Raw genomic sequence first — 25,388 nt, 5'->3', positions numbered from 1 at the left:
GCTGATGTAATGTTTCTTTAGGGCTTTAGCAGCTCTAGGATGTCCTGGGTTAAAGAATGCTTCTTCTCCAAAAAGAGAGAGCGAGCTTCTCCTAATCTGCCTCCTTTCAACAGCAGGAACAGTCTTTCTGAGCTCCCAGGGTCGTCTTGTGAGAGGAGCACTCGGAGCAAGGCCCAGGACCAGGAGAGCTCTGCTTGCTTCGGGTGCTGCACAAGGCCCAAGGAGGCCTGAAATGTTGGTCCCAAAGCAAAGGGGACAGAGGCAGTGGTGCCAGCAAGGAAGCGGGAGGCGGAATCCCAGCTGGACGGGGGAGGAGAGCTGGGGCACAGGCTTGGCACTGGAGCCCCCCCGCCTGTCAGCAGCTGCCCCTGGGCCAGCTCCGGAAGTGCACAGCTGGCGCTAGCGCTGGCGCTGGAGCAGAGCGGCGGCAGCGGGGGCGGGAAGGAGAGCAGCGAGCGAGGCCGGAGCAGGCGCTGGCGCGGAGCTGCCGAGCAGCGAGGCGAGCGCAGGGGCGCGAGCGTGTGGGCAGAGAGCCGGGCTGCCCCCGAGGGGCTCCTCGAGGGCGGCAGCAGCACCCCCGGCCGCCAGCATGCCCGGGCTGCCCGCACAGGGCGGCGCCGGCGCCGGCGCCGGCGCGCGGAGGGAGCGCGGGCCGCCGCGGAGGCGCGCGGAGGGCGCCCCTGAGCTCACAGAGGGGCCCCGCGGTGCATTGTGCTGCGTTGTGCTGCGCGGTGTTGCGTTGTGCTGCGGGGCAGTGCGCTGCTTTGCGCTGCGGTGCGGTGCTTTGCGCTGCGGTGCAGTGCAGTGCGGTGCAGTGCGGTGCGGTGCTTTCCGCTGCGGTGCGGTGCTTTCCGCTGCGGTGCGTTGTGCCGCGCCGCGCCCCGCAGACGCCGCTCCGCGCGCGCGTTGCTCGAGGGCGCCGGCGGGGGGCGGCTGCTGGCGACGGGCAGCATGGTGCGAGCGCGGGGGGCGTCCGGCCCCGGGCGTCGCCTGCTGCTGCTGCTCGGCCTCCTGGCGGCCCTGCGTGCCCGGGACAGCCGGGCTGCTCCGCGGGCAGCGCCGGGCCCAGGTAGGGCGGGCGGGCGGCGACGGAGGCAGCGCCGCCCCCGCACGGCGCGGCGCGGCAGCCTGGGGGCCGCGGGGCCGGCCGGCGAGCGGCCGGGGCGGCCGGGGGCGGCGGGAGGCGGCGGCGGGGGCCGGGAGCGGCTCGGCGAGGCTCGTGGGGCCGCGGGGAGGGGGGTGCGCTGGGGGGCGCCGGGGGCGAGAGCTGTGCCTGGAGCAGCACCTGGCGCTGGGTGACGGGAGCTGTCGTCCCCGCGGGGGGTTGCAGCGGTGCCCGGCGGCGATGGCGATGCCGGTGCTTGGCCGGATGCGGGACCGAAGGCTTGGGAAGATGCTGGAGGTGAGTCCTCAGGGGACCGTCCCTTCCCTGGCAAGACCAGAAGCATGCCTTTCCTGGCGCCGCTTTGGCCTTTCGCTGGCCGGGGAGCTCTTGTGCCCGCGCAGTGTAAACGATCCTTCGTGTCCTGCGGTGCTGAGGGTTCCCCCTTTGCAGAGTGCTGTGCGTTAGAGAGCTCCCTGGAAGGAGGTGCCGAGGGCCCGTGTGTTTGTCCTGGGGGTGCTTGGGGGCTCTGGGATCGCGCCTTGACAGGAAATTTTAAAAGGTGCCAGGTGGCAGCCAGCAGGTCTCCCCAGTCCCTCTGCAGCTGGGGTCTTTCGACCTGCATGTGCACCCAAGTGCTGCCGTGGTCCCCTTCTCTTCAGTGCGCTTGACTTCTGCAGAAGGATGTTGCAGCCTGTAATGTCAACTTGTCTGTGTTCCTGTAGGCAGTGGTCTTCCAGCTTCTCAGCTGAATCTGGTTGTTGAGCATCAGGGGGATGCCAGGGGTAAGTGGTCAAGGTTGATTCACTTCATGGAAGGAGCCTTTGCTTTTTGGTATTTTGTTCATGTGACGTTGGACGGAGTAAGTCCTGGGCCAATTCTTAGACACACAAAAGAGCAGAGGGGAAGTTGGGAAGGCTTCTGAGATCTGCGCTGGGAGCTTTGGTGTGCAGAGTGCTGTTGGCGAGCTGCTCTGATGCTGTGCTGCTTCCAGTGCCTGCTGCAATGGGGTTGAGCCTACAGCCTGTGTGAACTCCAGGGCGTCCTTTCCCCCAGCAGCTCCATGCCTGCTTAGATTTATGCCCATATGGTGGCACTGCAGGCAGCCGCTAAGTGTTTGCAAGATGCGCATGAGTGGAAGCGTGGTGTAATTATATGTTCCCTGTCGTTCACCACCATTCGAATCAGAAGAAGAGTGTGGAAATATGTACCGAGAACTGCTATGTGAACCCATGCGTGTTTGGTTACAGACGAGGCTGTGGTTAATGGTTATTCCGGTTCTCACCTGGATCCCGTTGCTGAGGCTTGGGGTCTTCCCAGGGGTACGTAGTCACCTTTTCCTTACCTGCAAGAATAAGAACGTCCTTTGTAGTATGTAGTTCACGTGCAGTTGTACATCATGCTTCCTCTTCAGGTGGTCCAAGAGTTGTTGAGCCTCGCAGGGATGCCAGGGGTAAGTTGTGAGCGTTCCTTTACTTTGAGAGCTGCCAGGTGCCGGGCAAAAGGTGACGCCTGCCCCTCCACAGCTCTGAGACTCTCGACCTGCTAATATGTCCCATGTCATTGCCTGGCCCCCCTTCCATTCAGTGCAACTGCTGCGTGGAGCAATTTGTACCAGCTTGTAAGGAAACCTTGTCACCAAAGTGTTGGGTTTGTGCTCTGCCTATAGGCGATGGTTACCGAACTTTTCAGCGGTATCCAGTTCTCGTGCCTCGCAAGGATCCCCGGGGTAAGTAGTCAAGCTTTATTCACTTGACAGAATAAGCTTTTGCCTTTGAAAATGTTCTTCATATGGCATGGACCTGAGCAGGTCCTTGGCTGCTGCTCAGACACTCCCAATAGTAGAGTGGGACTTGGGTGGCCTTCAGCTATCTGCCGCGGTGTGCTTTTCCTTGGGAAGGCTTTGTGCTGCTCGCAGTGCCTACTGCAAAGGCCGCAGGCTTGCTGGGGTGGAGTTACAGCTTGCGTGAACTCCAGGGCATCCTTTCCCCCAGCAGCTCTGTGCAGGCTTCAGTTTGTACCCATAAAAATCTGCAGAAGTATATGGCAACATATAGATAACGGGAACTGTTCCCATGTGTGTTTGGTTGAAGCTGTGGCCGTAGGGGATGGAGATCCCTCTTCTGCTCTGGAGCCTGGCCTGGAGACTCCGAGACATCATGGAGGTGAGCAGTCAGCAGATACTCAGTAGGAAAAATAAGCATTTCTTTTCTCGCTTTGTTGTGCCCTCCGGACGATGCCAAGGTCCGCAACAGCCGTGCCCTGCTGGCAGGCCAGAGAAACAGTTAGGGGTAGCGCTGGTTCAGTCTTGCACTGGCCAGTGGGCTTCTGTGCATGAGGAATGTAAACGATCCTTGTTGTCCTCCGGTGCTAAAGGTTCCCTGTTTGTAGAGTTCTGGCTTCCTTGGTGTACATTAGAGACCTCCCCAGAAGAAAGCACCAAGGGGCTGTGTGTTTGTCCTGGGGTGCTTGCGGGGTGTTGGATAGTGTGTTGACGGAGGATTTGGAGAGGCGCCAGGTCCCGGGCGGCAAGTGGCCCTGGCCCTCCTGCAGCTGGGAGACTCTCAACCTGCGTGTGTCCCCCCATTCCCCTTCCAGTCACTGCAATTCACTTCTGCAGAAGAGTGTGGCAGCCTGTAATGAAAACTTGTCTATGTTTGCTTACAGGTGTTCCTATAGGCAGCGGCCTCCCAGCTTCTCATCTGGATGCCATTGTTGTGCCTCAGGGGCATGCCAGGGGTAAGTGGTCAGGACTGATTCCCTTCCAGGAATGAGCAGGATTTTTCACTATTTGATTCATGGGCCATGTAGCTTAAGTCCTTGGCCGATGCTCCTAGATGCAAAAGAGCCAAGAGGGATTTGGGAGGGCTTCAGAGATGTGTCCCGGGGTGCTCTGTGTGGCCAAGTGGTGTTTGCTAGCTGCTGCAACCTTGTGCTTCTTCCAGTGCCTGTAGCAAAGGCAGCAGGCTTGTTGGGGTTGAGTTTAGAGCTTGTGTGAAGTCCAGGGTGTCCTTTCCCCAAGCAGCTCCCTGCATGCTTCCATTGGTACGCAGATGGTGCCTGTGCAGGCGCCCGGTAAGCATTTGCAAAATGCCCAGGAGTGGAAGGGCAAGACAAGTGCCTTGGTGTAATTAGAGGTCCCACGCTCATTTGCTGCCATTCCAATCTGAAGAAGCCTACGGAAAGTACTAGGGCATCGGAAGTGTTCTACAACAAGGCGGGAGCAGCTTTCTGAAGAAGACTTTTGTCTCTGGTGTGTGGAGATGATATGCACATCTCTGACATGCTAATTAAATAAACCTTTGTGGATCCTGTGAGATAGCCTCACTTCCCCCACCCTGCAGCTCCCAGGGATTTTGGAGCTTTGCCATGTGGGGACTGAGGCGGTTTTAACCCCACTGAGCACATGTTAGCAAGCATGACTCTTAATCAACTCGATCTCCTGCTGTGTCTGCATCTCAGAACTTGCAGGGAGTCCCTAGAGGCCCTAGGCACAAAAGGTGCACCGAGTGGGATCCCTGCTGTGAAAGGAGGCCCAAAGCGATGCCCTGATTCAGGGGTCGGGCAGGAGGGAAGCTTGTCCGTCCTTCTGCATGCTGTGTGCCTGAGCAGTGCTGAGGCTTTCCCTCTCTCTGATTCTTCATAGTGCTTCCAAGCATGTCACAGCCTGGAGAAGCCCCCCGCGGCAGGAAATACGCCTTTTTTCCAACGCGCCAAGGTACTGAGCAGTCTTGCAGGGGTGCCTAAGTGAGAGATGAGTCCTGGAAACGTGGAGCATGCGAGTTGTGTTTGGAAGAGGAGAGGGCAGAGGAAGGGGAGGTGCTGCCTGTGTGGGAGAAAAGGCAAAGGGAGAGAGCCAGGTTCAGGTGTCTCCTTGGCCGCAGGCGGACGCAGAGGAGCCCGTTCTGCCTGCTGGGCTGGGGAGTGCCGCCAGCACAGTTAGGGGTGGTGCTGGTTCAGACTTTCACCGGCCGGTGGGTTCTTGCCCATGAGACGTTTCAGTGAACTTTCTTGTCTGCCGGTGCCAAGAGACCAGAATCAACGATAGTAACACCACGGCATGTAAAATTGCCTGGGAATCCCAACCACACAGTGAGATTATCAGTCCTGCAGAAGCCAGGCATGTATGGGATTGTCTCCTTTCCTCCAGGCCTTGCTGGTGACAAAGATGCCGAGGCTGCAGCTCATAAAGGCCGACAAAAGCAGTGTTTGGTCTTCACTGCAGCAGTCTCGGGTTCGTTGCTGTTTGGGGTACTGCTGACCTGTAAAGTCATTTCCCTGCTGAGGAATGGAAAACAGTGAGTTGTTCTTTTCCAACGTTCTTTAGTACATGGCCGCTCTTAGCAACGAAGCATGTGTAGGGATAGTATGGTGGAGTGCCTGGTGAGCTGTTGAGAGGACTCTGTTGAGACGTCTGCTGTAAGCTTTCTTAGGTGGACTCTTCCTTCCTGGCAGTGAGTACTTTTTCCTGAAAGCCATTCTCGTTGTTGCAGAGAAGCGGTACCAGCTAATCTTGCCGCTGCCTCCGACAGACAAGAGCCCAGTATGGAGGAAGGAAGAGCAAAGCCCGGAAGCAAAAGAAAAAAGGATGAGTTTACTATAGAAAATGAAAATCTCAACAACAGCTCCAGTCAACTTCCGATGCCTGTTCCAAACAGAATAATAAAATACGTGTACATATTCCGAAGAGAATAAAAAACCTGTTGGGCTAAAATGTTGCAAGTCCTTGGCTGTTTTGGTCCTCTGTGTCTGGGTGTAAGGCACAGCGCTTACGGCAGGGTTGGATGAGGGAGAGGAGCTGTCAGAGAGTTGCCCTCCCTCAAGGGCTGCCCTCGGTCCCATCATCACTGTAGTTTCCCAGCTTGGGCTGTCATTAAGGTTTCATTCATCCGAATGGGGGAGCGTGGATGAGACATGGCATGCAAATGGTTGTCCGTGAACTCCCTGGGAGTGCTCCACTGAATCCTGGTGGATGTGGGGACTGAGAGGGGAAGGGGGCGCTGCAAAGGATGGCTGTGCAGCTCTGAGCAATGAGTTAGAGGAGTGCTAAAGTGAGACCAGAGGCTGATGTAATGTTTCTTTAGGGCTTTAGCAGCTCTAGGATGTCCTGGGTTAAAGAATGCTTCTTCTCCAAAAAGAGAGAGCGAGCTTCTCCTAATCTGCCTCCTTTCAACAGCAGGAACAGTCTTTCTGAGCTCCCAGGGTCGTCTTGTGAGAGGAGCACTCGGAGCAAGGCCCAGGACCAGGAGAGCTCTGCTTGCTTCGGGTGCTGCACAAGGCCCAAGGAGGCCTGAAATGTTGGTCCCAAAGCAAAGGGGACAGAGGCAGTGGTGCCAGCAAGGAAGCGGGAGGCGGAATCCCAGCTGGACGGGGGAGGAGAGCTGGGGCACAGGCTTGGCACTGGAGCCCCCCCGCCTGTCAGCAGCTGCCCCTGGGCCAGCTCCGGAAGTGCACAGCTGGCGCTAGCGCTGGCGCTGGAGCAGAGCGGCGGCAGCGGGGGCGGGAAGGAGAGCAGCGAGCGAGGCCGGAGCAGGCGCTGGCGCGGAGCTGCCGAGCAGCGAGGCGAGCGCAGGGGCGCGAGCGTGTGGGCAGAGAGCCGGGCTGCCCCCGAGGGGCTCCTCGAGGGCGGCAGCAGCACCCCCGGCCGCCAGCATGCCCGGGCTGCCCGCACAGGGCGGCGCCGGCGCCGGCGCCGGCGCGCGGAGGGAGCGCGGGCCGCCGCGGAGGCGCGCGGAGGGCGCCCCTGAGCTCACAGAGGGGCCCCGCGGTGCATTGTGCTGCGTTGTGCTGCGCGGTGTTGCGTTGTGCTGCGGGGCAGTGCGCTGCTTTGCGCTGCGGTGCGGTGCTTTGCGCTGCGGTGCAGTGCAGTGCGGTGCAGTGCGGTGCGGTGCTTTCCGCTGCGGTGCGGTGCTTTCCGCTGCGGTGCGTTGTGCCGCGCCGCGCCCCGCAGACGCCGCTCCGCGCGCGCGTTGCTCGAGGGCGCCGGCGGGGGGCGGCTGCTGGCGACGGGCAGCATGGTGCGAGCGCGGGGGGCGTCCGGCCCCGGGCGTCGCCTGCTGCTGCTGCTCGGCCTCCTGGCGGCCCTGCGTGCCCGGGACAGCCGGGCTGCTCCGCGGGCAGCGCCGGGCCCAGGTAGGGCGGGCGGGCGGCGACGGAGGCAGCGCCGCCCCCGCACGGCGCGGCGCGGCAGCCTGGGGGCCGCGGGGCCGGCCGGCGAGCGGCCGGGGCGGCCGGGGGCGGCGGGAGGCGGCGGCGGGGGCCGGGAGCGGCTCGGCGAGGCTCGTGGGGCCGCGGGGAGGGGGGTGCGCTGGGGGGCGCCGGGGGCGAGAGCTGTGCCTGGAGCAGCACCTGGCGCTGGGTGACGGGAGCTGTCGTCCCCGCGGGGGGTTGCAGCGGTGCCCGGCGGCGATGGCGATGCCGGTGCTTGGCCGGATGCGGGACCGAAGGCTTGGGAAGATGCTGGAGGTGAGTCCTCAGGGGACCGTCCCTTCCCTGGCAAGACCAGAAGCATGCCTTTCCTGGCGCCGCTTTGGCCTTTCGCTGGCCGGGGAGCTCTTGTGCCCGCGCAGTGTAAACGATCCTTCGTGTCCTGCGGTGCTGAGGGTTCCCCCTTTGCAGAGTGCTGTGCGTTAGAGAGCTCCCTGGAAGGAGGTGCCGAGGGCCCGTGTGTTTGTCCTGGGGGTGCTTGGGGGCTCTGGGATCGCGCCTTGACAGGAAATTTTAAAAGGTGCCAGGTGGCAGCCAGCAGGTCTCCCCAGTCCCTCTGCAGCTGGGGTCTTTCGACCTGCATGTGCACCCAAGTGCTGCCGTGGTCCCCTTCTCTTCAGTGCGCTTGACTTCTGCAGAAGGATGTTGCAGCCTGTAATGTCAACTTGTCTGTGTTCCTGTAGGCAGTGGTCTTCCAGCTTCTCAGCTGAATCTGGTTGTTGAGCATCAGGGGGATGCCAGGGGTAAGTGGTCAAGGTTGATTCACTTCATGGAAGGAGCCTTTGCTTTTTGGTATTTTGTTCATGTGACGTTGGACGGAGTAAGTCCTGGGCCAATTCTTAGACACACAAAAGAGCAGAGGGGAAGTTGGGAAGGCTTCTGAGATCTGCGCTGGGAGCTTTGGTGTGCAGAGTGCTGTTGGCGAGCTGCTCTGATGCTGTGCTGCTTCCAGTGCCTGCTGCAATGGGGTTGAGCCTACAGCCTGTGTGAACTCCAGGGCGTCCTTTCCCCCAGCAGCTCCATGCCTGCTTAGATTTATGCCCATATGGTGGCACTGCAGGCAGCCGCTAAGTGTTTGCAAGATGCGCATGAGTGGAAGCGTGGTGTAATTATATGTTCCCTGTCGTTCACCACCATTCGAATCAGAAGAAGAGTGTGGAAATATGTACCGAGAACTGCTATGTGAACCCATGCGTGTTTGGTTACAGACGAGGCTGTGGTTAATGGTTATTCCGGTTCTCACCTGGATCCCGTTGCTGAGGCTCGGGGTCTTCCCAGGGGTACGTAGTCACCTTTTCCTTACCTGCAAGAATAAGAACGTCCTTTGTAGTATGTAGTTCACGTGCAGTTGTACATCATGCTTCCTCTTCAGGTGGTCCAAGAGTTGTTGAGCCTCGCAGGGATGCCAGGGGTAAGTTGTGAGCGTTCCTTTACTTTGAGAGCTGCCAGGTGCCAGGCAAAAGGTGACGCCTGCCCCTCCACAGCTCTGAGACTCTCGACGTGCTAATATGTCCCATGTCATTGCCTGGCCCCCCTTCCATTCAGTGCAACTGCTGCGTGGAGCAATTTGTACCAGCTTGTAAGGAAACCTTGTCACCAAAGTGTTGGGTTTGTGCTCTGCCTATAGGCGATGGTTACCGAACTTTTCAGCGGTATCCAGTTCTCGTGCCTCGCGAGGATCCCCGGGGTAAGTAGTCAAGCTTTATTCACTTGACAGAATAAGCTTTTGCCTTTGAAAATGTTCTTCATATGGCATGGACCTGAGCAGGTCCTTGGCTGCTGCTCAGACACTCCCAATAGTAGAGTGGGACTTGGGTGGCCTTCAGCTATCTGCCGCGGTGTGCTTTTCCTTGGGAAGGCTTTGTACCCATATGGTGCCTGTGCAGGCACCCTGTCAGCGTTTGCAAGATGCTTGTGAGCAGAAGGGCGAGACAAGTGCCTTGGTGTAATTATGTGTGCCCTGCACATTCACTCCCATTCCGATCTGCGGAAGTATATGGCAGCATATATATAACGGGAGCTGTTCCCATCTGTGTTTGATTACAGATGTGGCTGTGGTTGATGGCTATGCCGGTTCTCGTCTGGATCCTGTTGTTCAGGCTCAGGTTCTTCCCAGGGGTACGTAGTCACCTTTTCCTTACCTGCAAGAATAAGAACGTCTTTTGTAGAATGTAGTTCATGTGCAATTGTACATCGTGCTACCTCTTCAAGTCATCCGAGAGTTGTTGAGCCTCGCAGGGATGCCAGGGGTAAGTTGTGAGCGTTCCTTTACTTTGAGAGCTGCCAGGTGCCGGGCAAAAGGTGACGCCTGCCCCTCCACAGCTCTGAGACTCTCGACCTGCTAATATGTCCCATGTCATTGCCTGGCCCCCCTTCCATTCAGTGCAACTGCTGCGTGGAGCAATTTGTACCAGCTTGTAAGGAAACCTTGTCACCAAAGTGTTGGGTTTGTGCTCTGCCTATAGGCGATGGTTACCGAACTTTTCAGCGGTATCCAGTTCTCGTGCCTCGCGAGGATCCCCGGGGTAAGTAGTCAAGCTTTATTCACTTGACAGAATAAGCTTTTGCCTTTGAAAATGTTCTTCATATGGCATGGACCTGAGCAGGTCCTTGGCTGCTGCTCAGACACTCCCAATAGTAGAGTGGGACTTGGGTGGCCTTCAGCTATCTGCCGCGGTGTGCTTTTCCTTGGGAAGGCTTTGTGCTGCTCGCAGTGCCTACTGCAAAGGCCGCAGGCTTGCTGGGGTGGAGTTACAGCTTGCGTGAACTCCAGGGCATCCTTTCCCCCAGCAGCTCTGTGCAGGCTTCAGTTTGTACCCATAAAAATCTGCAGAAGTATATGGCAACATATAGATAACGGGAACTGTTCCCATGTGTGTTTGGTTGAAGCTGTGGCCGTAGGGGATGGAGATCCCTCTTCTGCTCTGGAGCCTGGCCTGGAGACTCCGAGACATCATGGAGGTGAGCAGTCAGCAGATACTCAGTAGGAAAAATAAGCATTTCTTTTCTCGCTTTGTTGTGCCCTCCGGACGATGCCAAGGTCCGCAACAGCCGTGCCCTGCTGGCAGGCCAGAGAAACAGTTAGGGGTAGCGCTGGTTCAGTCTTGCACTGGCCAGTGGGCTTCTGTGCATGAGGAATGTAAACGATCCTTGTTGTCCTCCGGTGCTAAAGGTTCCCTGTTTGTAGAGTTCTGGCTTCCTTGGTGTACATTAGAGACCTCCCCAGAAGAAAGCACCAAGGGGCTGTGTGTTTGTCCTGGGGTGCTTGCGGGGTGTTGGATAGTGTGTTGACGGAGGATTTGGAGAGGCGCCAGGTCCCGGGCGGCAAGTGGCCCTGGCCCTCCTGCAGCTGGGAGACTCTCAACCTGCGTGTGTCCCCCCATTCCCCTTCCAGTCACTGCAATTCACTTCTGCAGAAGAGTGTGGCAGCCTGTAATGAAAACTTGTCTATGTTTGCTTACAGGTGTTCCTATAGGCAGCGGCCTCCCAGCTTCTCATCTGGATGCCATTGTTGTGCCTCAGGGGCATGCCAGGGGTAAGTGGTCAGGACTGATTCCCTTCCAGGAATGAGCAGGATTTTTCACTATTTGATTCATGGGCCATGTAGCTTAAGTCCTTGGCCGATGCTCCTAGATGCAAAAGAGCCAAGAGGGATTTGGGAGGGCTTCAGAGATGTGTCCCGGGGTGCTCTGTGTGGCCAAGTGGTGTTTGCTAGCTGCTGCAACCTTGTGCTTCTTCCAGTGCCTGTAGCAAAGGCAGCAGGCTTGTTGGGGTTGAGTTTAGAGCTTGTGTGAAGTCCAGGGTGTCCTTTCCCCAAGCAGCTCCCTGCATGCTTCCATTGGTACGCAGATGGTGCCTGTGCAGGCGCCCGGTAAGCATTTGCAAAATGCCCAGGAGTGGAAGGGCAAGACAAGTGCCTTGGTGTAATTAGAGGTCCCACGCTCATTTGCTGCCATTCCAATCTGAAGAAGCCTACGGAAAGTACTAGGGCATCGGAAGTGTTCTACAACAAGGCGGGAGCAGCTTTCTGAAGAAGACTTTTGTCTCTGGTGTGTGGAGATGATATGCACATCTCTGACATGCTAATTAAATAAACCTTTGTGGATCCTGTGAGATAGCCTCACTTCCCCCACCCTGCAGCTCCCAGGGATTTTGGAGCTTTGCCATGTGGGGACTGAGGCGGTTTTAACCCCACTGAGCACATGTTAGCAAGCATGACTCTTAATCAACTCGATCTCCTGCTGTGTCTGCATCTCAGAACTTGCAGGGAGTCCCTAGAGGCCCTAGGCACAAAAGGTGCACCGAGTGGGATCCCTGCTGTGAAAGGAGGCCCAAAGCGATGCCCTGATTCAGGGGTCGGGCAGGAGGGAAGCTTGTCCGTCCTTCTGCATGCTGTGTGCCTGAGCAGTGCTGAGGCTTTCCCTCTCTCTGATTCTTCATAGTGCTTCCAAGCATGTCACAGCCTGGAGAAGCCCCCCGCGGCAGGAAATACGCCTTTTTTCCAACGCGCCAAGGTACTGAGCAGTCTTGCAGGGGTGCCTAAGTGAGAGATGAGTCCTGGAAACGTGGAGCATGCGAGTTGTGTTTGGAAGAGGAGAGGGCAGAGGAAGGGGAGGTGCTGCCTGTGTGGGAGAAAAGGCAAAGGGAGAGAGCCAGGTTCAGGTGTCTCCTTGGCCGCAGGCGGACGCAGAGGAGCCCGTTCTGCCTGCTGGGCTGGGGAGTGCCGCCAGCACAGTTAGGGGTGGTGCTGGTTCAGACTTTCACCGGCCGGTGGGTTCTTGCCCATGAGACGTTTCAGTGAACTTTCTTGTCTGCCGGTGCCAAGAGACCAGAATCAGCGATAGTAACACCACGGCATGTAAAATTGCCTGGGAATCCCAACCACACAGTGAGATTATCAGTCCTGCAGAAGCCAGGCATGTATGGGATTGTCTCCTTTCCTCCAGGCCTTGCTGGTGACAAAGATGCCGAGGCTGCAGCTCATAAAGGCCGACAAAAGCAGTGTTTGGTCTTCACTGCAGCAGTCTCGGGTTCGTTGCTGTTTGGGGTACTGCTGACCTGTAAAGTCATTTCCCTGCTGAGGAATGGAAAACAGTGAGTTGTTCTTTTCCAACGTTCTTTAGTACATGGCCGCTCTTAGCAACGAAGCATGTGTAGGGATAGTATGGTGGAGTGCCTGGTGAGCTGTTGAGAGGACTCTGTTGAGACGTCTGCTGTAAGCTTTCTTAGGTGGACTCTTCCTTCCTGGCAGTGAGTACTTTTTCCTGAAAGCCATTCTCGTTGTTGCAGAGAAGCGGTACCAGCTAATCTTGCCGCTGCCTCCGACAGACAAGAGCCCAGTATGGAGGAAGGAAGAGCAAAGCCCGGAAGCAAAAGAAAAAAGGATGAGTTTACTATAGAAAATGAAAATCTCAACAACAGCTCCAGTCAACTTCCGATGCCTGTTCCAAACAGAATAATAAAATACGTGTACATATTCCGAAGAGAATAAAAAACCTGTTGGGCTAAAATGTTGCAAGTCCTTGGCTGTTTTGGTCCTCTGTGTCTGGGTGTAAGGCACAGCGCTTACGGCAGGGTTGGATGAGGGAGAGGAGCTGTCAGAGAGTTGCCCTCCCTCAAGGGCTGCCCTCGGTCCCATCATCACTGTAGTTTCCCAGCTTGGGCTGTCATTAAGGTTTCATTCATCCGAATGGGGGAGCGTGGATGAGACATGGCATGCAAATGGTTGTCCGTGAACTCCCTGGGAGTGCTCCACTGAATCCTGGTGGATGTGGGGACTGAGAGGGGAAGGGGGCGCTGCAAAGGATGGCTGTGCAGCTCTGAGCAATGAGTTAGAGGAGTGCTAAAGTGAGACCAGAGGCTGATGTAATGTTTCTTTAGGGCTTTAGCAGCTCTAGGATGTCCTGGGTTAAAGAATGCTTCTTCTCCAAAAAGAGAGAGCGAGCTTCTCCTAATCTGCCTCCTTTCAACAGCAGGAACAGTCTTTCTGAGCTCCCAGGGTCGTCTTGTGAGAGGAGCACTCGGAGCAAGGCCCAGGACCAGGAGAGCTCTGCTTGCTTCGGGTGCTGCACAAGGCCCAAGGAGGCCTGAAATGTTGGTCCCAAAGCAAAGGGGACAGAGGCAGTGGTGCCAGCAAGGAAGCGGGAGGCGGAATCCCAGCTGGACGGGGGAGGAGAGCTGGGGCACAGGCTTGGCACTGGAGCCCCCCCGCCTGTCAGCAGCTGCCCCTGGGCCAGCTCCGGAAGTGCACAGCTGGCGCTAGCGCTGGCGCTGGAGCAGAGCGGCGGCAGCGGGGGCGGGAAGGAGAGCAGCGAGCGAGGCCGGAGCAGGCGCTGGCGCGGAGCTGCCGAGCAGCGAGGCGAGCGCAGGGGCGCGAGCGTGTGGGCAGAGAGCCGGGCTGCCCCCGAGGGGCTCCTCGAGGGCGGCAGCAGCACCCCCGGCCGCCAGCATGCCCGGGCTGCCCGCACAGGGCGGCGCCGGCGCCGGCGCGCGGAGGGAGCGCGGGCCGCCGCGGAGGCGCGCGGAGGGCGCCCCTGAGCTCACAGAGGGGCCCCGCGGTGCATTGTGCTGCGTTGTGCTGCGCGGTGTTGCGTTGTGCTGCGGGGCAGTGCGCTGCTTTGCGCTGCGGTGCGGTGCTTTGCGCTGCGGTGCAGTGCAGTGCGGTGCAGTGCGGTGCGGTGCTTTCCGCTGCGGTGCGGTGCTTTCCGCTGCGGTGCGTTGTGCCGCGCCGCGCCCCGCAGACGCCGCTCCGCGCGCGCGTTGCTCGAGGGCGCCGGCGGGGGGCGGCTGCTGGCGACGGGCAGCATGGTGCGAGCGCGGGGGGCGTCCGGCCCCGGGCGTCGCCTGCTGCTGCTGCTCGGCCTCCTGGCGGCCCTGCGTGCCCGGGACAGCCGGGCTGCTCCGCGGGCAGCGCCGGGCCCAGGTAGGGCGGGCGGGCGGCGACGGAGGCAGCGCCGCCCCCGCACGGCGCGGCGCGGCAGCCTGGGGGCCGCGGGGCCGGCCGGCGAGCGGCCGGGGCGGCCGGGGGCGGCGGGAGGCGGCGGCGGGGGCCGGGAGCGGCTCGGCGAGGCTCGTGGGGCCGCGGGGAGGGGGGTGCGCTGGGGGGCGCCGGGGGCGAGAGCTGTGCCTGGAGCAGCACCTGGCGCTGGGTGACGGGAGCTGTCGTCCCCGCGGGGGGTTGCAGCGGTGCCCGGCGGCGATGGCGATGCCGGTGCTTGGCCGGATGCGGGACCGAAGGCTTGGGAAGATGCTGGAGGTGAGTCCTCAGGGGACCGTCCCTTCCCTGGCAAGACCAGAAGCATGCCTTTCCTGGCGCCGCTTTGGCCTTTCGCTGGCCGGGGAGCTCTTGTGCCCGCGCAGTGTAAACGATCCTTCGTGTCCTGCGGTGCTGAGGGTTCCCCCTTTGCAGAGTGCTGTGCGTTAGAGAGCTCCCTGGAAGGAGGTGCCGAGGGCCCGTGTGTTTGTCCTGGGGGTGCTTGGGGGCTCTGGGATCGCGCCTTGACAGGAAATTTTAAAAGGTGCCAGGTGGCAGCCAGCAGGTCTCCCCAGTCCCTCTGCAGCTGGGGTCTTTCGACCTGCATGTGCACCCAAGTGCTGCCGTGGTCCCCTTCTCTTCAGTGCGCTTGACTTCTGCAGAAGGATGTTGCAGCCTGTAATGTCAACTTGTCTGTGTTCCTGTAGGCAGTGGTCTTCCAGCTTCTCAGCTGAATCTGGTTGTTGAGCATCAGGGGGATGCCAGGGGTAAGTGGTCAAGGTTGATTCACTTCATGGAAGGAGCCTTTGCTTTTTGGTATTTTGTTCATGTGACGTTGGACGGAGTAAGTCCTGGGCCAATTCTTAGACACACAAAAGAGCAGAGGGGAAGTTGGGAAGGCTTCTGAGATCTGCGCTGGGAGCTTTGGTGTGCAGAGTGCTGTTGGCGAGCTGCTCTGATGCTGTGCTGCTTCCAGTGCCTGCTGCAATGGGGTTGAGCCTACAGCCTGTGTGAACTCCAGGGCGTCCTTTCCCCCAGCAGCTCCATGCCTGCTTAGATTTATGCCCATATGGTGGCACTGCAGGCAGCCGCTAAGTGTTTGCAAGATGCGCATGAGTGGAAGCGTGGTGTAATTATATGTTCCCTGTCGTTCACCACCATTCGAATCAGAAGAAGAGTGTGGAAATATGTACCGAGAACTGCTATGTGAACCCATGCGTGTTTGGTTACAGACGAGGCTGTGGTTAATGGTTATTCCGGTTCTCACCTGGATCCCGTTGCTGAGGCTCGGGGTCTTCCCAGGGGTACGTAGTCACCTTTTCCTTACCTGCAAGAATAAGAACGTCCTTTGTAGTATGTAGTTCACGTGCAGTTGTACATCATGCTTCCTCTTCAGGTGGTCCAAGAGTTGTTGAGCCTCGCAGGGATGCCAGGGGTAAGTTGTGAGCGTTCCTTTACTTTGAGAGCTGCCAGGTGCCAGGCAAAAGGTGACGCCTGCCCCTCCACAGCTCTGAGACTCTCGACCTGCTAATATGTCCCATGTCATTGCCTGGCCCCCCTTCCATTCAGTGCAACTGCTGCGTGGAGCAATTTGTACCAGCTTGTAAGGAAACCTTGTCACCAAAGTGTTGGGTTTGTGCTCTGCCTATAGGCGATGGTTACCGAACTTTTCAGCGGTATCCAGTTCTCGTGCCTCGCGAGGATCCCCGGGGTAAGTAGTCAAGCTTTATTCACTTGACAGAATAAGCTTTTGCCTTTGAAAATGTTCTTCATATGGCATGGACCTGAGCAGGTCCTTGGCTGCTGCTCAGACACTCCCAATAGTAGAGTGGGACTTGGGTGGCCTTCAGCTATCTGCCGCGGTGTGCTTTTCCTTGGGAAGGCTTTGTGCTGCTCGCAGTGCCTACTGCAAAGGCCGCAGGCTTGCTGGGGTGGAGTTACAGCTTGCGTGAACTCCAGGGCATCCTTTCCCCCAGCAGCTCTGTGCAGGCTTCAGTTTGTACCCATAAAAATCTGCAGAAGTATATGGCAACATATAGATAACGGGAACTGTTCCCATGTGTGTTTGGTTGAAGCTGTGGCCGTAGGGGATGGAGATCCCTCTTCTGCTCTGGAGCCTGGCCTGGAGACTCCGAGACATCATGGAGGTGAGCAGTCAGCAGATACTCAGTAGGAAAAATAAGCATTTCTTTTCTCGCTTTGTTGTGCCCTCCGGACGATGCCAAGGTCCGCAACAGCCGTGCCCTGCTGGCAGGCCAGAGAAACAGTTAGGGGTAGCGCTGGTTCAGTCTTGCACTGGCCAGTGGGCTTCTGTGCATGAGGAATGTAAACGATCCTTGTTGTCCTCCGGTGCTAAAGGTTCCCTGTTTGTAGAGTTCTGGCTTCCTTGGTGTACATTAGAGACCTCCCCAGAAGAAAGCACCAAGGGGCTGTGTGTTTGTCCTGGGGTGCTTGCGGGGTGTTGGATAGTGTGTTGACGGAGGATTTGGAGAGGCGCCAGGTCCCGGGCGGCAAGTGGCCCTGGCCCTCCTGCAGCTGGGAGACTCTCAACCTGCGTGTGTCCCCCCATTCCCCTTCCAGTCACTGCAATTCACTTCTGCAGAAGAGTGTGGCAGCCTGTAATGAAAACTTGTCTATGTTTGCTTACAGGTGTTCCTATAGGCAGCGGCCTCCCAGCTTCTCATCTGGATGCCATTGTTGTGCCTCAGGGGCATGCCAGGGGTAAGTGGTCAGGACTGATTCCCTTCCAGGAATGAGCAGGATTTTTCACTATTTGATTCATGGGCCATGTAGCTTAAGTCCTTGGCCAATGCTCCTAGATGCAAAAGAGCCAAGAGGGATTTGGGAGGGCTTCAGAGATGTGTCCCGGGGTGCTCTGTGTGGCCAAGTGGTGTTTGCTAGCTGCTGCAACCTTGTGCTTCTTCCAGTGCCTGTAGCAAAGGCAGCAGGCTTGTTGGGGTTGAGTTTAGAGCTTGTGTGAAGTCCAGGGTGTCCTTTCCCCAAGCAGCTCCCTGCATGCTTCCATTGGTACGCAGATGGTGCCTGTGCAGGCGCCCGGTAAGCATTTGCAAAATGCCCAGGAGTGGAAGGGCAAGACAAGTGCCTTGGTGTAATTAGAGGTCCCACGCTCATTTGCTGCCATTCCAATCTGAAGAAGCCTACGGAAAGTACTAGGGCATCGGAAGTGTTCTACAACAAGGCGGGAGCAGCTTTCTGAAGAAGACTTTTGTCTCTGGTGTGTGGAGATGATATGCACATCTCTGACATGCTAATTAAATAAACCTTTGTGGATCCTGTGAGATAGCCTCACTTCCCCCACCCTGCAGCTCCCAGGGATTTTGGAGCTTTGCCATGTGGGGACTGAGGCGGTTTTAACCCCACTGAGCACATGTTAGCAAGCATGACTCTTAATCAACTCGATCTCCTGCTGTGTCTGCATCTCAGAACTTGCAGGGAGTCCCTAGAGGCCCTAGGCACAAAAGGTGCACCGAGTGGGATCCCTGCTGTGAAAGGAGGCCCAAAGCGATGCCCTGATTCAGGGGTCGGGCAGGAGGGAAGCTTGTCCGTCCTTCTGCATGCTGTGTGCCTGAGCAGTGCTGAGGCTTTCCCTCTCTCTGATTCTTCATAGTGCTTCCAAGCATGTCACAGCCTGGAGAAGCCCCCCGCGGCAGGAAATACGCCTTTTTTCCAACGCGCCAAGGTACTGAGCAGTCTTGCAGGGGTGCCTAAGTGAGAGATGAGTCCTGGAAACGTGGAGCATGCGAGTTGTGTTTGGAAGAGGAGAGGGCAGAGGAAGGGGAGGTGCTGCCTGTGTGGGAGAAAAGGCAAAGGGAGAGAGCCAGGTTCAGGTGTCTCCTTGGCCGCAGGCGGACGCAGAGGAGCCCGTTCTGCCTGCTGGGCTGGGGAGTGCCGCCAGCACAGTTAGGGGTGGTGCTGGTTCAGACTTTCACCGGCCGGTGGGTTCTTGCCCATGAGACGTTTCAGTGAACTTTCTTGTCTGCCGGTGCCAAGAGACCAGAATCAGCGATAGTAACACCACGGCATGTAAAATTGCCTGGGAATCCCAACCACACAGTGAGATTATCAGTCCTGCAGAAGCCAGGCATGTATGGGATTGTCTCCTTTCCTCCAGGCCTTGCTGGTGACAAAGATGCCGAGGCTGCAGCTCATAAAGGCCGACAAAAGCAGTGTTTGGTCTTCACTGCAGCAGTCTCGGGTTCGTTGCTGTTTGGGGTACTGCTGACCTGTAAAGTCATTTCCCTGCTGAGGAATGGAAAACAGTGAGTTGTTCTTTTCCAACGTTCTTTAGTACATGGCCGCTCTTAGCAACGAAGCATGTGTAGGGATAGTATGGTGGAGTGCCTGGTGAGCTGTTGAGAGGACTCTGTTGAGACGTCTGCTGTAAGCTTTCTTAGGTGGACTCTTCCTTCCTGGCAGTGAGTACTTTTTCCTGAAAGCCATTCTCATTGTTGCAGAGAAGCGGTACCAGCTAATCTTGCCGCTGCCTCCGACAGACAAGAGCCCAGTATGGAGGAAGGAAGAGCAAAGCCCGGAAGCAAAAGAAAAAAGGATGAGTTTACTATAGAAAATGAAAATCTCAACAACAGCTCCAGTCAACTTCCGATGCCTGTTCCAAACAGAATAATAAAATACGTGTGCATATTCCGAAGAGAATAAAAAACCTGTTGGGCTAAAATGTTGCAAGTCCTTGGCTGTTTTGGTCCTCTGTGTCTGGGTGTAAGGCACAGCGCTTACGGCAGGGTTGGATGAGGGAGAGGAGCTGTCAGAGAGTTGCCCTCCCTCAAGGGCTGCCCTCGGTCCCATCATCACTGTAGTTTCCCAGCTTGGGCTGTCATTAAGGTTTCATTCATCCGAATGGGGGAGCGTGGATGAGACATGGCATGCAAATGGTTGTCCGTGAACTCCCTGGGAGTGCTCCACTGAATCCTGGTGGATGTGGGGACTGAGAGGGGAAGGGGGCGCTGCAAAGGATGGCTGTGCAGCTCTGAGCAATGAGTTAGAGGAGTGCTAAAGTGAGACCAGAGGCTGATGTAATGTTTCTTTAGGGCTTTAGCAGCTCTAGGATGTCCTGGGTTAAAGAATGCTTCTTCTCCAAAAAGAGAGAGCGAGCTTCTCCTAATCTGCCTCCTTTCAACAGCAGGAACAGTCTTTCTGAGCTCCCAGGGTCGTCTTGTGAGAGGAGCACTCGGAGCAAGGCCCAGGACCAGGAGAGCTCTGCTTGCTTCGGGTGCTGCACAAGGCCCAAGGAGGCCTGAAATGTTGGTCCCAAAGCAAAGGGGACAGAGGCAGTGGTGCCAGCAAGGAAGCGGGAGGCGGAATCCCAGCTGGACGGGGGAGGAGAGCTGGGGCACAGGCTTGGCACTGGAGCCCCCCCGCCTGTCAGCAGCTGCCCCTGGGCCAGCTCCGGAAGTGCACAGCTGGCGCTAGCGCTGGCGCTGGAGCAGAGCGGCGGCAGCGGGGGCGGGAAGGAGAGCAGCGAGCGAGGCCGGAGCAGGCGCTGGCGCGGAGCTGCCGAGCAGCGAGGCGAGCGCAGGGGCGCGAGCGTGTGGGCAGAGAGCCGGGCTGCCCCCGAGGGGCTCCTCGAGGGCGGCAGCAGCACCCCCGGCCGCCAGCATGCCCGGGCTGCCCGCACAGGGCGGCGCCGGCGCCGGCGCGCGGAGGGAGCGCGGGCCGCCGCGGAGGCGCGCGGAGGGCGCCCCTGAGCTCACAGAGGGGCCCCGCGGTGCATTGTGCTGCGTTGTGCTGCGCGGTGTTGCGTTGTGCTGCGGGGCAGTGCGCTGCTTTGCGCTGCGGTGCGGTGCTTTGCGCTGCGGTGCAGTGCAGTGCGGTGCAGTGCGGTGCGGTGCTTTCCGCTGCGGTGCGGTGCTTTCCGCTGCGGTGCGTTGTGCCGCGCCGCGCCCCGCAGACGCCGCTCCGCGCGCGCGTTGCTCGAGGGCGCCGGCGGGGGGCGGCTGCTGGCGACGGGCAGCATGGTGCGAGCGCGGGGGGCGTCCGGCCCCGGGCGTCGCCTGCTGCTGCTGCTCGGCCTCCTGGCGGCCCTGCGTGCCCGGGACAGCCGGGCTGCTCCGCGGGCAGCGCCGGGCCCAGGTAGGGCGGGCGGGCGGCGACGGAGGCAGCGCCGCCCCCGCACGGCGCGGCGCGGCAGCCTGGGGGCCGCGGGGCCGGCCGGCGAGCGGCCGGGGCGGCCGGGGGCGGCGGGAGGCGGCGGCGGGGGCCGGGAGCGGCTCGGCGAGGCTCGTGGGGCCGCGGGGAGGGGGGTGCGCTGGGGGGCGCCGGGGGCGAGAGCTGTGCCTGGAGCAGCACCTGGCGCTGGGTGACGGGAGCTGTCGTCCCCGCGGGGGGTTGCAGCGGTGCCCGGCGGCGATGGCGATGCCGGTGCTTGGCCGGATGCGGGACCGAAGGCTTGGGAAGATGCTGGAGGTGAGTCCTCAGGGGACCGTCCCTTCCCTGGCAAGACCAGAAGCATGCCTTTCCTGGCGCCGCTTTGGCCTTTCGCTGGCCGGGGAGCTCTTGTGCCCGCGCAGTGTAAACGATCCTTCGTGTCCTGCGGTGCTGAGGGTTCCCCCTTTGCAGAGTGCTGTGCGTTAGAGAGCTCCCTGGAAGGAGGTGCCGAGGGCCCGTGTGTTTGTCCTGGGGGTGCTTGGGGGCTCTGGGATCGCGCCTTGACAGGAAATTTTAAAAGGTGCCAGGTGGCAGCCAGCAGGTCTCCCCAGTCCCTCTGCAGCTGGGGTCTTTCGACCTGCATGTGCACCCAAGTGCTGCCGTGGTCCCCTTCTCTTCAGTGCGCTTGACTTCTGCAGAAGGATGTTGCAGCCTGTAATGTCAACTTGTCTGTGTTCCTGTAGGCAGTGGTCTTCCAGCTTCTCAGCTGAATCTGGTTGTTGAGCATCAGGGGGATGCCAGGGGTAAGTGGTCAAGGTTGATTCACTTCATGGAAGGAGCCTTTGCTTTTTGGTATTTTGTTCATGTGACGTTGGACGGAGTAAGTCCTGGGCCAATTCTTAGACACACAAAAGAGCAGAGGGGAAGTTGGGAAGGCTTCTGAGATCTGCGCTGGGAGCTTTGGTGTGCAGAGTGCTGTTGGCGAGCTGCTCTGATGCTGTGCTGCTTCCAGTGCCTGTTGCAATGGGGTTGAGCCTACAGCCTGTGTGAACTCCAGGGCGTCCTTTCCCCCAGCAGCTCCATGCCTGCTTAGATTTATGCCCATATGGTGGCACTGCAGGCAGCCGCTAAGTGTTTGCAAGATGCGCATGAGTGGAAGCGTGGTGTAATTATATGTTCCCTGTCGTTCACCACCATTCGAATCAGAAGAAGAGTGTGGAAATATGTACCGAGAACTGCTATGTGAACCCATGCGTGTTTGGTTACAGACGAGGCTGTGGTTAATGGTTATTCCGGTTCTCACCTGGATCCCGTTGCTGAGGCTCGGGGTCTTCCCAGGGGTACGTAGTCACCTTTTCCTTACCTGCAAGAATAAGAACGTCCTTTGTAGTATGTAGTTCACGTGCAGTTGTACATCATGCTTCCTCTTCAGGTGGTCCAAGAGTTGTTGAGCCTCGCAGGGATGCCAGGGGTAAGTTGTGAGCGTTCCTTTACTTTGAGAGCTGCCAGGTGCCAGGCAAAAGGTGACGCCTGCCCCTCCACAGCTCTGAGACTCTCGACGTGCTAATATGTCCCATGTCATTGCCTGGCCCCCCTTCCATTCAGTGCAACTGCTGCGTGGAGCAATTTGTACCAGCTTGTAAGGAAACCTTGTCACCAAAGTGTTGGGTTTGTGCTCTGCCTATAGGCGATGGTTACCGAACTTTTCAGCGGTATCCAGTTCTCGTGCCTCGCAAGGATCCCCGGGGTAAGTAGTCAAGCTTTATTCACTTGACAGAATAAGCTTTTGCCTTTGAAAATGTTCTTCATATGGCATGGACCTGAGCAGGTCCTTGGCTGCTGCTCAGACACTCCCAATAGTAGAGTGGGACTTGGGTGGCCTTCAGCTATCTGCTGCGGTGTGCTTTTCCTTGGGAAGGCTTTGTGCTGCTCGCAGTGCCTACTGCAAAGGCCGCAGGCTTGCTGGGGTGGAGTTACAGCTTGCGTGAACTCCAGGGCATCCTTTCCCCCAGCAGCTCTGTGCAGGCTTCAGTTTGTACCCATAAAAATCTGCAGAAGTATATGGCAACATATAGATAACGGGAACTGTTCCCATGTGTGTTTGGTTGAAGCTGTGGCCGTAGGGGATGGAGATCCCTCTTCTGCTCTGGAGCCTGGCCTGGAGACTCCGAGACATCATGGAGGTGAGCAGTCAGCAGATACTCAGTAGGAAAAATAAGCATTTCTTTTCTCGCTTTGTTGTGCCCTCCGGACGATGCCAAGGTCCGCAACAGCCGTGCCCTGCTGGCAGGCCAGAGAAACAGTTAGGGGTAGCGCTGGTTCAGTCTTGCACTGGCCAGTGGGCTTCTGTGCATGAGGAATGTAAACGATCCTTGTTGTCCTCCGGTGCTAAAGGTTCCCTGTTTGTAGAGTTCTGGCTTCCTTGGTGTACATTAGAGACCTCCCCAGAAGAAAGCACCAAGGGGCTGTGTGTTTGTCCTGGGGTGCTTGCGGGGTGTTGGATAGTGTGTTGACGGAGGATTTGGAGAGGCGCCAGGTCCCGGGCGGCAAGTGGCCCTGGCCCTCCTGCAGCTGGGAGACTCTCAACCTGCGTGTGTCCCCCCATTCCCCTTCCAGTCACTGCAATTCACTTCTGCAGAAGAGTGTGGCAGCCTGTAATGAAAACTTGTCTATGTTTGCTTACAGGTGTTCCTATAGGCAGCGGCCTCCCAGCTTCTCATCTGGATGCCATTGTTGTGCCTCAGGGGCATGCCAGGGGTAAGTGGTCAGGACTGATTCCCTTCCAGGAATGAGCAGGATTTTTCACTATTTGATTCATGGGCCATGTAGCTTAAGTCCTTGGCCGATGCTCCTAGATGCAAAAGAGCCAAGAGGGATTTGGGAGGGCTTCAGAGATGTGTCCCGGGGTGCTCTGTGTGGCCAAGTGGTGTTTGCTAGCTGCTGCAACCTTGTGCTTCTTCCAGTGCCTGTAGCAAAGGCAGCAGGCTTGTTGGGGTTGAGTTTAGAGCTTGTGTGAAGTCCAGGGTGTCCTTTCCCCAAGCAGCTCCCTGCATGCTTCCATTGGTACGCAGATGGTGCCTGTGCAGGCGCCCGGTAAGCATTTGCAAAATGCCCAGGAGTGGAAGGGCAAGACAAGTGCCTTGGTGTAATTAGAGGTCCCACGCTCATTTGCTGCCATTCCAATCTGAAGAAGCCTACGGAAAGTACTAGGGCATCGGAAGTGTTCTACAACAAGGCGGGAGCAGCTTTCTGAAGAAGACTTTTGTCTCTGGTGTGTGGAGATGATATGCACATCTCTGACATGCTAATTAAATAAACCTTTGTGGATCCTGTGAGATAGCCTCACTTCCCCCACCCTGCAGCTCCCAGGGATTTTGGAGCTTTGCCATGTGGGGACTGAGGCGGTTTTAACCCCACTGAGCACATGTTAGCAAGCATGACTCTTAATCAACTCGATCTCCTGCTGTGTCTGCATCTCAGAACTTGCAGGGAGTCCCTAGAGGCCCTAGGCACAAAAGGTGCACCGAGTGGGATCCCTGCTGTGAAAGGAGGCCCAAAGCGATGCCCTGATTCAGGGGTCGGGCAGGAGGGAAGCTTGTCCGTCCTTCTGCATGCTGTGTGCCTGAGCAGTGCTGAGGCTTTCCCTCTCTCTGATTCTTCATAGTGCTTCCAAGCATGTCACAGCCTGGAGAAGCCCCCCGCGGCAGGAAATACGCCTTTTTTCCAACGCGCCAAGGTACTGAGCAGTCTTGCAGGGGTGCCTAAGTGAGAGATGAGTCCTGGAAACGTGGAGCATGCGAGTTGTGTTTGGAAGAGGAGAGGGCAGAGGAAGGGGAGGTGCTGCCTGTGTGGGAGAAAAGGCAAAGGGAGAGAGCCAGGTTCAGGTGTCTCCTTGGCCGCAGGCGGACGCAGAGGAGCCCGTTCTGCCTGCTGGGCTGGGGAGTGCCGCCAGCACAGTTAGGGGTGGTGCTGGTTCAGACTTTCACCGGCCGGTGGGTTCTTGCCCATGAGACGTTTCAGTGAACTTTCTTGTCTGCCGGTGCCAAGAGACCAGAATCAGCGATAGTAACACCACGGCATGTAAAATTGCCTGGGAATCCCAACCACACAGTGAGATTATCAGTCCTGCAGAAGCCAGGCATGTATGGGATTGTCTCCTTTCCTCCAGGCCTTGCTGGTGACAAAGATGCCGAGGCTGCAGCTCATAAAGGCCGACAAAAGCAGTGTTTGGTCTTCACTGCAGCAGTCTCGGGTTCGTTGCTGTTTGGGGTACTGCTGACCTGTAAAGTCATTTCCCTGCTGAGGAATGGAAAACAGTGAGTTGTTCTTTTCCAACGTTCTTTAGTACATGGCCGCTCTTAGCAACGAAGCATGTGTAGGGATAGTATGGTGGAGTGCCTGGTGAGCTGTTGAGAGGACTCTGTTGAGACGTCTGCTGTAAGCTTTCTTAGGTGGACTCTTCCTTCCTGGCAGTGAGTACTTTTTCCTGAAAGCCATTCTCGTTGTTGCAGAGAAGCGGTACCAGCTAATCTTGCCGCTGCCTCCGACAGACAAGAGCCCAGTATGGAGGAAGGAAGAGCAAAGCCCGGAAGCAAAAGAAAAAAGGATGAGTTTACTATAGAAAATGAAAATCTCAACAACAGCTCCAGTCAACTTCCGATGCCTGTTCCAAACAGAATAATAAAATACGTGTACATATTCCGAAGAGAATAAAAAACCTGTTGGGCTAAAATGTTGCAAGTCCTTGGCTGTTTTGGTCCTCTGTGTCTGGGTGTAAGGCACAGCGCTTACGGCAGGGTTGGATGAGGGAGAGGAGCTGTCAGAGAGTTGCCCTCCCTCAAGGGCTGCCCTCGGTCCCATCATCACTGTAGTTTCCCAGCTTGGGCTGTCATTAAGGTTTCATTCATCCGAATGGGGGAGCGTGGATGAGACATGGCATGCAAATGGTTGTCCGTGAACTCCCTGGGAGTGCTCCACTGAATC

At 57.7% G+C, this 25,388-nt stretch overlaps 3 protein-coding genes across 10 annotated transcripts; all 3 read left to right on the top strand.

The window, feature by feature from the left end:
• The first annotated feature begins 567 nt into the window (after positions 1-567).
• Positions 568-5,824, top strand: LOC135323712 (uncharacterized). 2 transcript variants are annotated; one of them, XM_064497969.1, is made up of 10 exons: positions 568-1,069; positions 1,828-1,887; positions 2,353-2,424; positions 2,517-2,555; positions 2,772-2,831; positions 3,196-3,267; positions 3,770-3,841; positions 4,749-4,820; positions 5,253-5,400; positions 5,596-5,824. In XM_064497969.1, exons 1-10 carry the CDS (start codon positions 952-954, stop codon positions 5,795-5,797), a joined length of 915 nt encoding a protein of 304 aa, XP_064354039.1. In that variant the 5' UTR covers positions 568-951; the 3' UTR covers positions 5,798-5,824. The 2 variants fall into 2 exon arrangements, with proteins under 2 accessions (XP_064354039.1, XP_064354048.1); XM_064497978.1 differs by lacking the exon at positions 5,253-5,400.
• A 908-nt stretch (positions 5,825-6,732) lies between these two features.
• On the top strand, positions 6,733-18,972 carry LOC135323704 (uncharacterized). 5 transcript variants are annotated; one of them, XM_064497935.1, is made up of 13 exons: positions 6,733-7,234; positions 7,993-8,052; positions 8,518-8,589; positions 8,682-8,720; positions 8,937-8,996; positions 9,356-9,427; positions 15,679-15,717; positions 15,934-15,993; positions 16,358-16,429; positions 16,932-17,003; positions 17,911-17,982; positions 18,415-18,562; positions 18,758-18,972. In XM_064497935.1, exons 1-13 carry the CDS (start codon positions 7,117-7,119, stop codon positions 18,957-18,959), a joined length of 1,086 nt encoding a protein of 361 aa, XP_064354005.1. In that variant the 5' UTR covers positions 6,733-7,116; the 3' UTR covers positions 18,960-18,972. The 5 variants fall into 5 exon arrangements, with proteins under 5 accessions (XP_064354005.1, XP_064354010.1, XP_064354030.1 ...); XM_064497940.1 differs by lacking the exons at positions 15,679-15,717; positions 15,934-15,993; positions 16,358-16,429; ... (2 more) ...; positions 18,415-18,562; positions 18,758-18,972 and adding exons at positions 9,775-9,834; positions 10,199-10,270; positions 10,773-10,844; ... (1 more) ...; positions 12,256-12,403; positions 12,599-12,827 and having other exon boundaries at positions 8,658-8,720; XM_064497960.1 differs by lacking the exons at positions 15,679-15,717; positions 15,934-15,993; positions 16,358-16,429; ... (2 more) ...; positions 18,415-18,562; positions 18,758-18,972 and adding exons at positions 9,775-9,834; positions 10,199-10,270; positions 10,773-10,844; positions 11,752-11,823; positions 12,599-12,827 and having other exon boundaries at positions 8,658-8,720.
• Positions 18,973-19,924: 952 nt separating this feature from the next.
• LOC135323702 (uncharacterized) lies at positions 19,925-25,145 on the top strand. 3 transcript variants are annotated; one of them, XM_064497913.1, is made up of 10 exons: positions 19,925-20,390; positions 21,149-21,208; positions 21,674-21,745; positions 21,814-21,876; positions 22,093-22,152; positions 22,517-22,588; positions 23,091-23,162; positions 24,070-24,141; positions 24,574-24,721; positions 24,917-25,145. In XM_064497913.1, exons 1-10 carry the CDS (start codon positions 20,273-20,275, stop codon positions 25,116-25,118), a joined length of 939 nt encoding a protein of 312 aa, XP_064353983.1. In that variant the 5' UTR covers positions 19,925-20,272; the 3' UTR covers positions 25,119-25,145. The 3 variants fall into 3 exon arrangements, with proteins under 3 accessions (XP_064353983.1, XP_064353996.1, XP_064353989.1); XM_064497919.1 differs by having other exon boundaries at positions 19,926-20,390; positions 21,838-21,876; XM_064497926.1 differs by lacking the exon at positions 24,574-24,721.
• The last annotated feature ends 243 nt before the right edge of the window (positions 25,146-25,388 follow it).

This window comes from Dromaius novaehollandiae, chromosome 1 (assembly GCF_036370855.1).
Source record: "Dromaius novaehollandiae isolate bDroNov1 chromosome 1, bDroNov1.hap1, whole genome shotgun sequence".
Classification (NCBI taxonomy): Eukaryota; Metazoa; Chordata; class Aves; order Casuariiformes; family Dromaiidae; genus Dromaius; species Dromaius novaehollandiae.
This window is presented reverse-complemented; position numbering and strand designations above follow the sequence as displayed.

Bases quoted from the DNA above. Each gene is read 5' to 3' on its own strand.
- LOC135323712 (XM_064497969.1), top strand. From the start codon at position 952: ATGGTGCGAGCGCGGGGGGCGTCCGGCCCCGGGCGTCGCCTGCTGCTG. The intron at 1,888-2,352 runs GTAAGTGGTCAA...GTTTGGTTACAG, and splicing joins GCATCAGGGGGATGCCAGGG to ACGAGGCTGTGGTTAATGGT. The intron at 2,556-2,771 runs GTAAGTTGTGAG...CTCTGCCTATAG, and splicing joins GCCTCGCAGGGATGCCAGGG to GCGATGGTTACCGAACTTTT.
- LOC135323704 (XM_064497935.1), top strand. From the start codon at position 7,117: ATGGTGCGAGCGCGGGGGGCGTCCGGCCCCGGGCGTCGCCTGCTGCTG. The intron at 7,235-7,992 runs GTAGGGCGGGCG...GTGTTCCTGTAG, and splicing joins GCGGGCAGCGCCGGGCCCAG to GCAGTGGTCTTCCAGCTTCT. The intron at 8,590-8,681 runs GTACGTAGTCAC...CTTCCTCTTCAG, and splicing joins GGCTCGGGGTCTTCCCAGGG to GTGGTCCAAGAGTTGTTGAG.
- LOC135323702 (XM_064497913.1), top strand. From the start codon at position 20,273: ATGGTGCGAGCGCGGGGGGCGTCCGGCCCCGGGCGTCGCCTGCTGCTG. The intron at 21,877-22,092 runs GTAAGTTGTGAG...CTCTGCCTATAG, and splicing joins GCCTCGCAGGGATGCCAGGG to GCGATGGTTACCGAACTTTT. The intron at 22,153-22,516 runs GTAAGTAGTCAA...GTTTGGTTGAAG, and splicing joins GCCTCGCAAGGATCCCCGGG to CTGTGGCCGTAGGGGATGGA.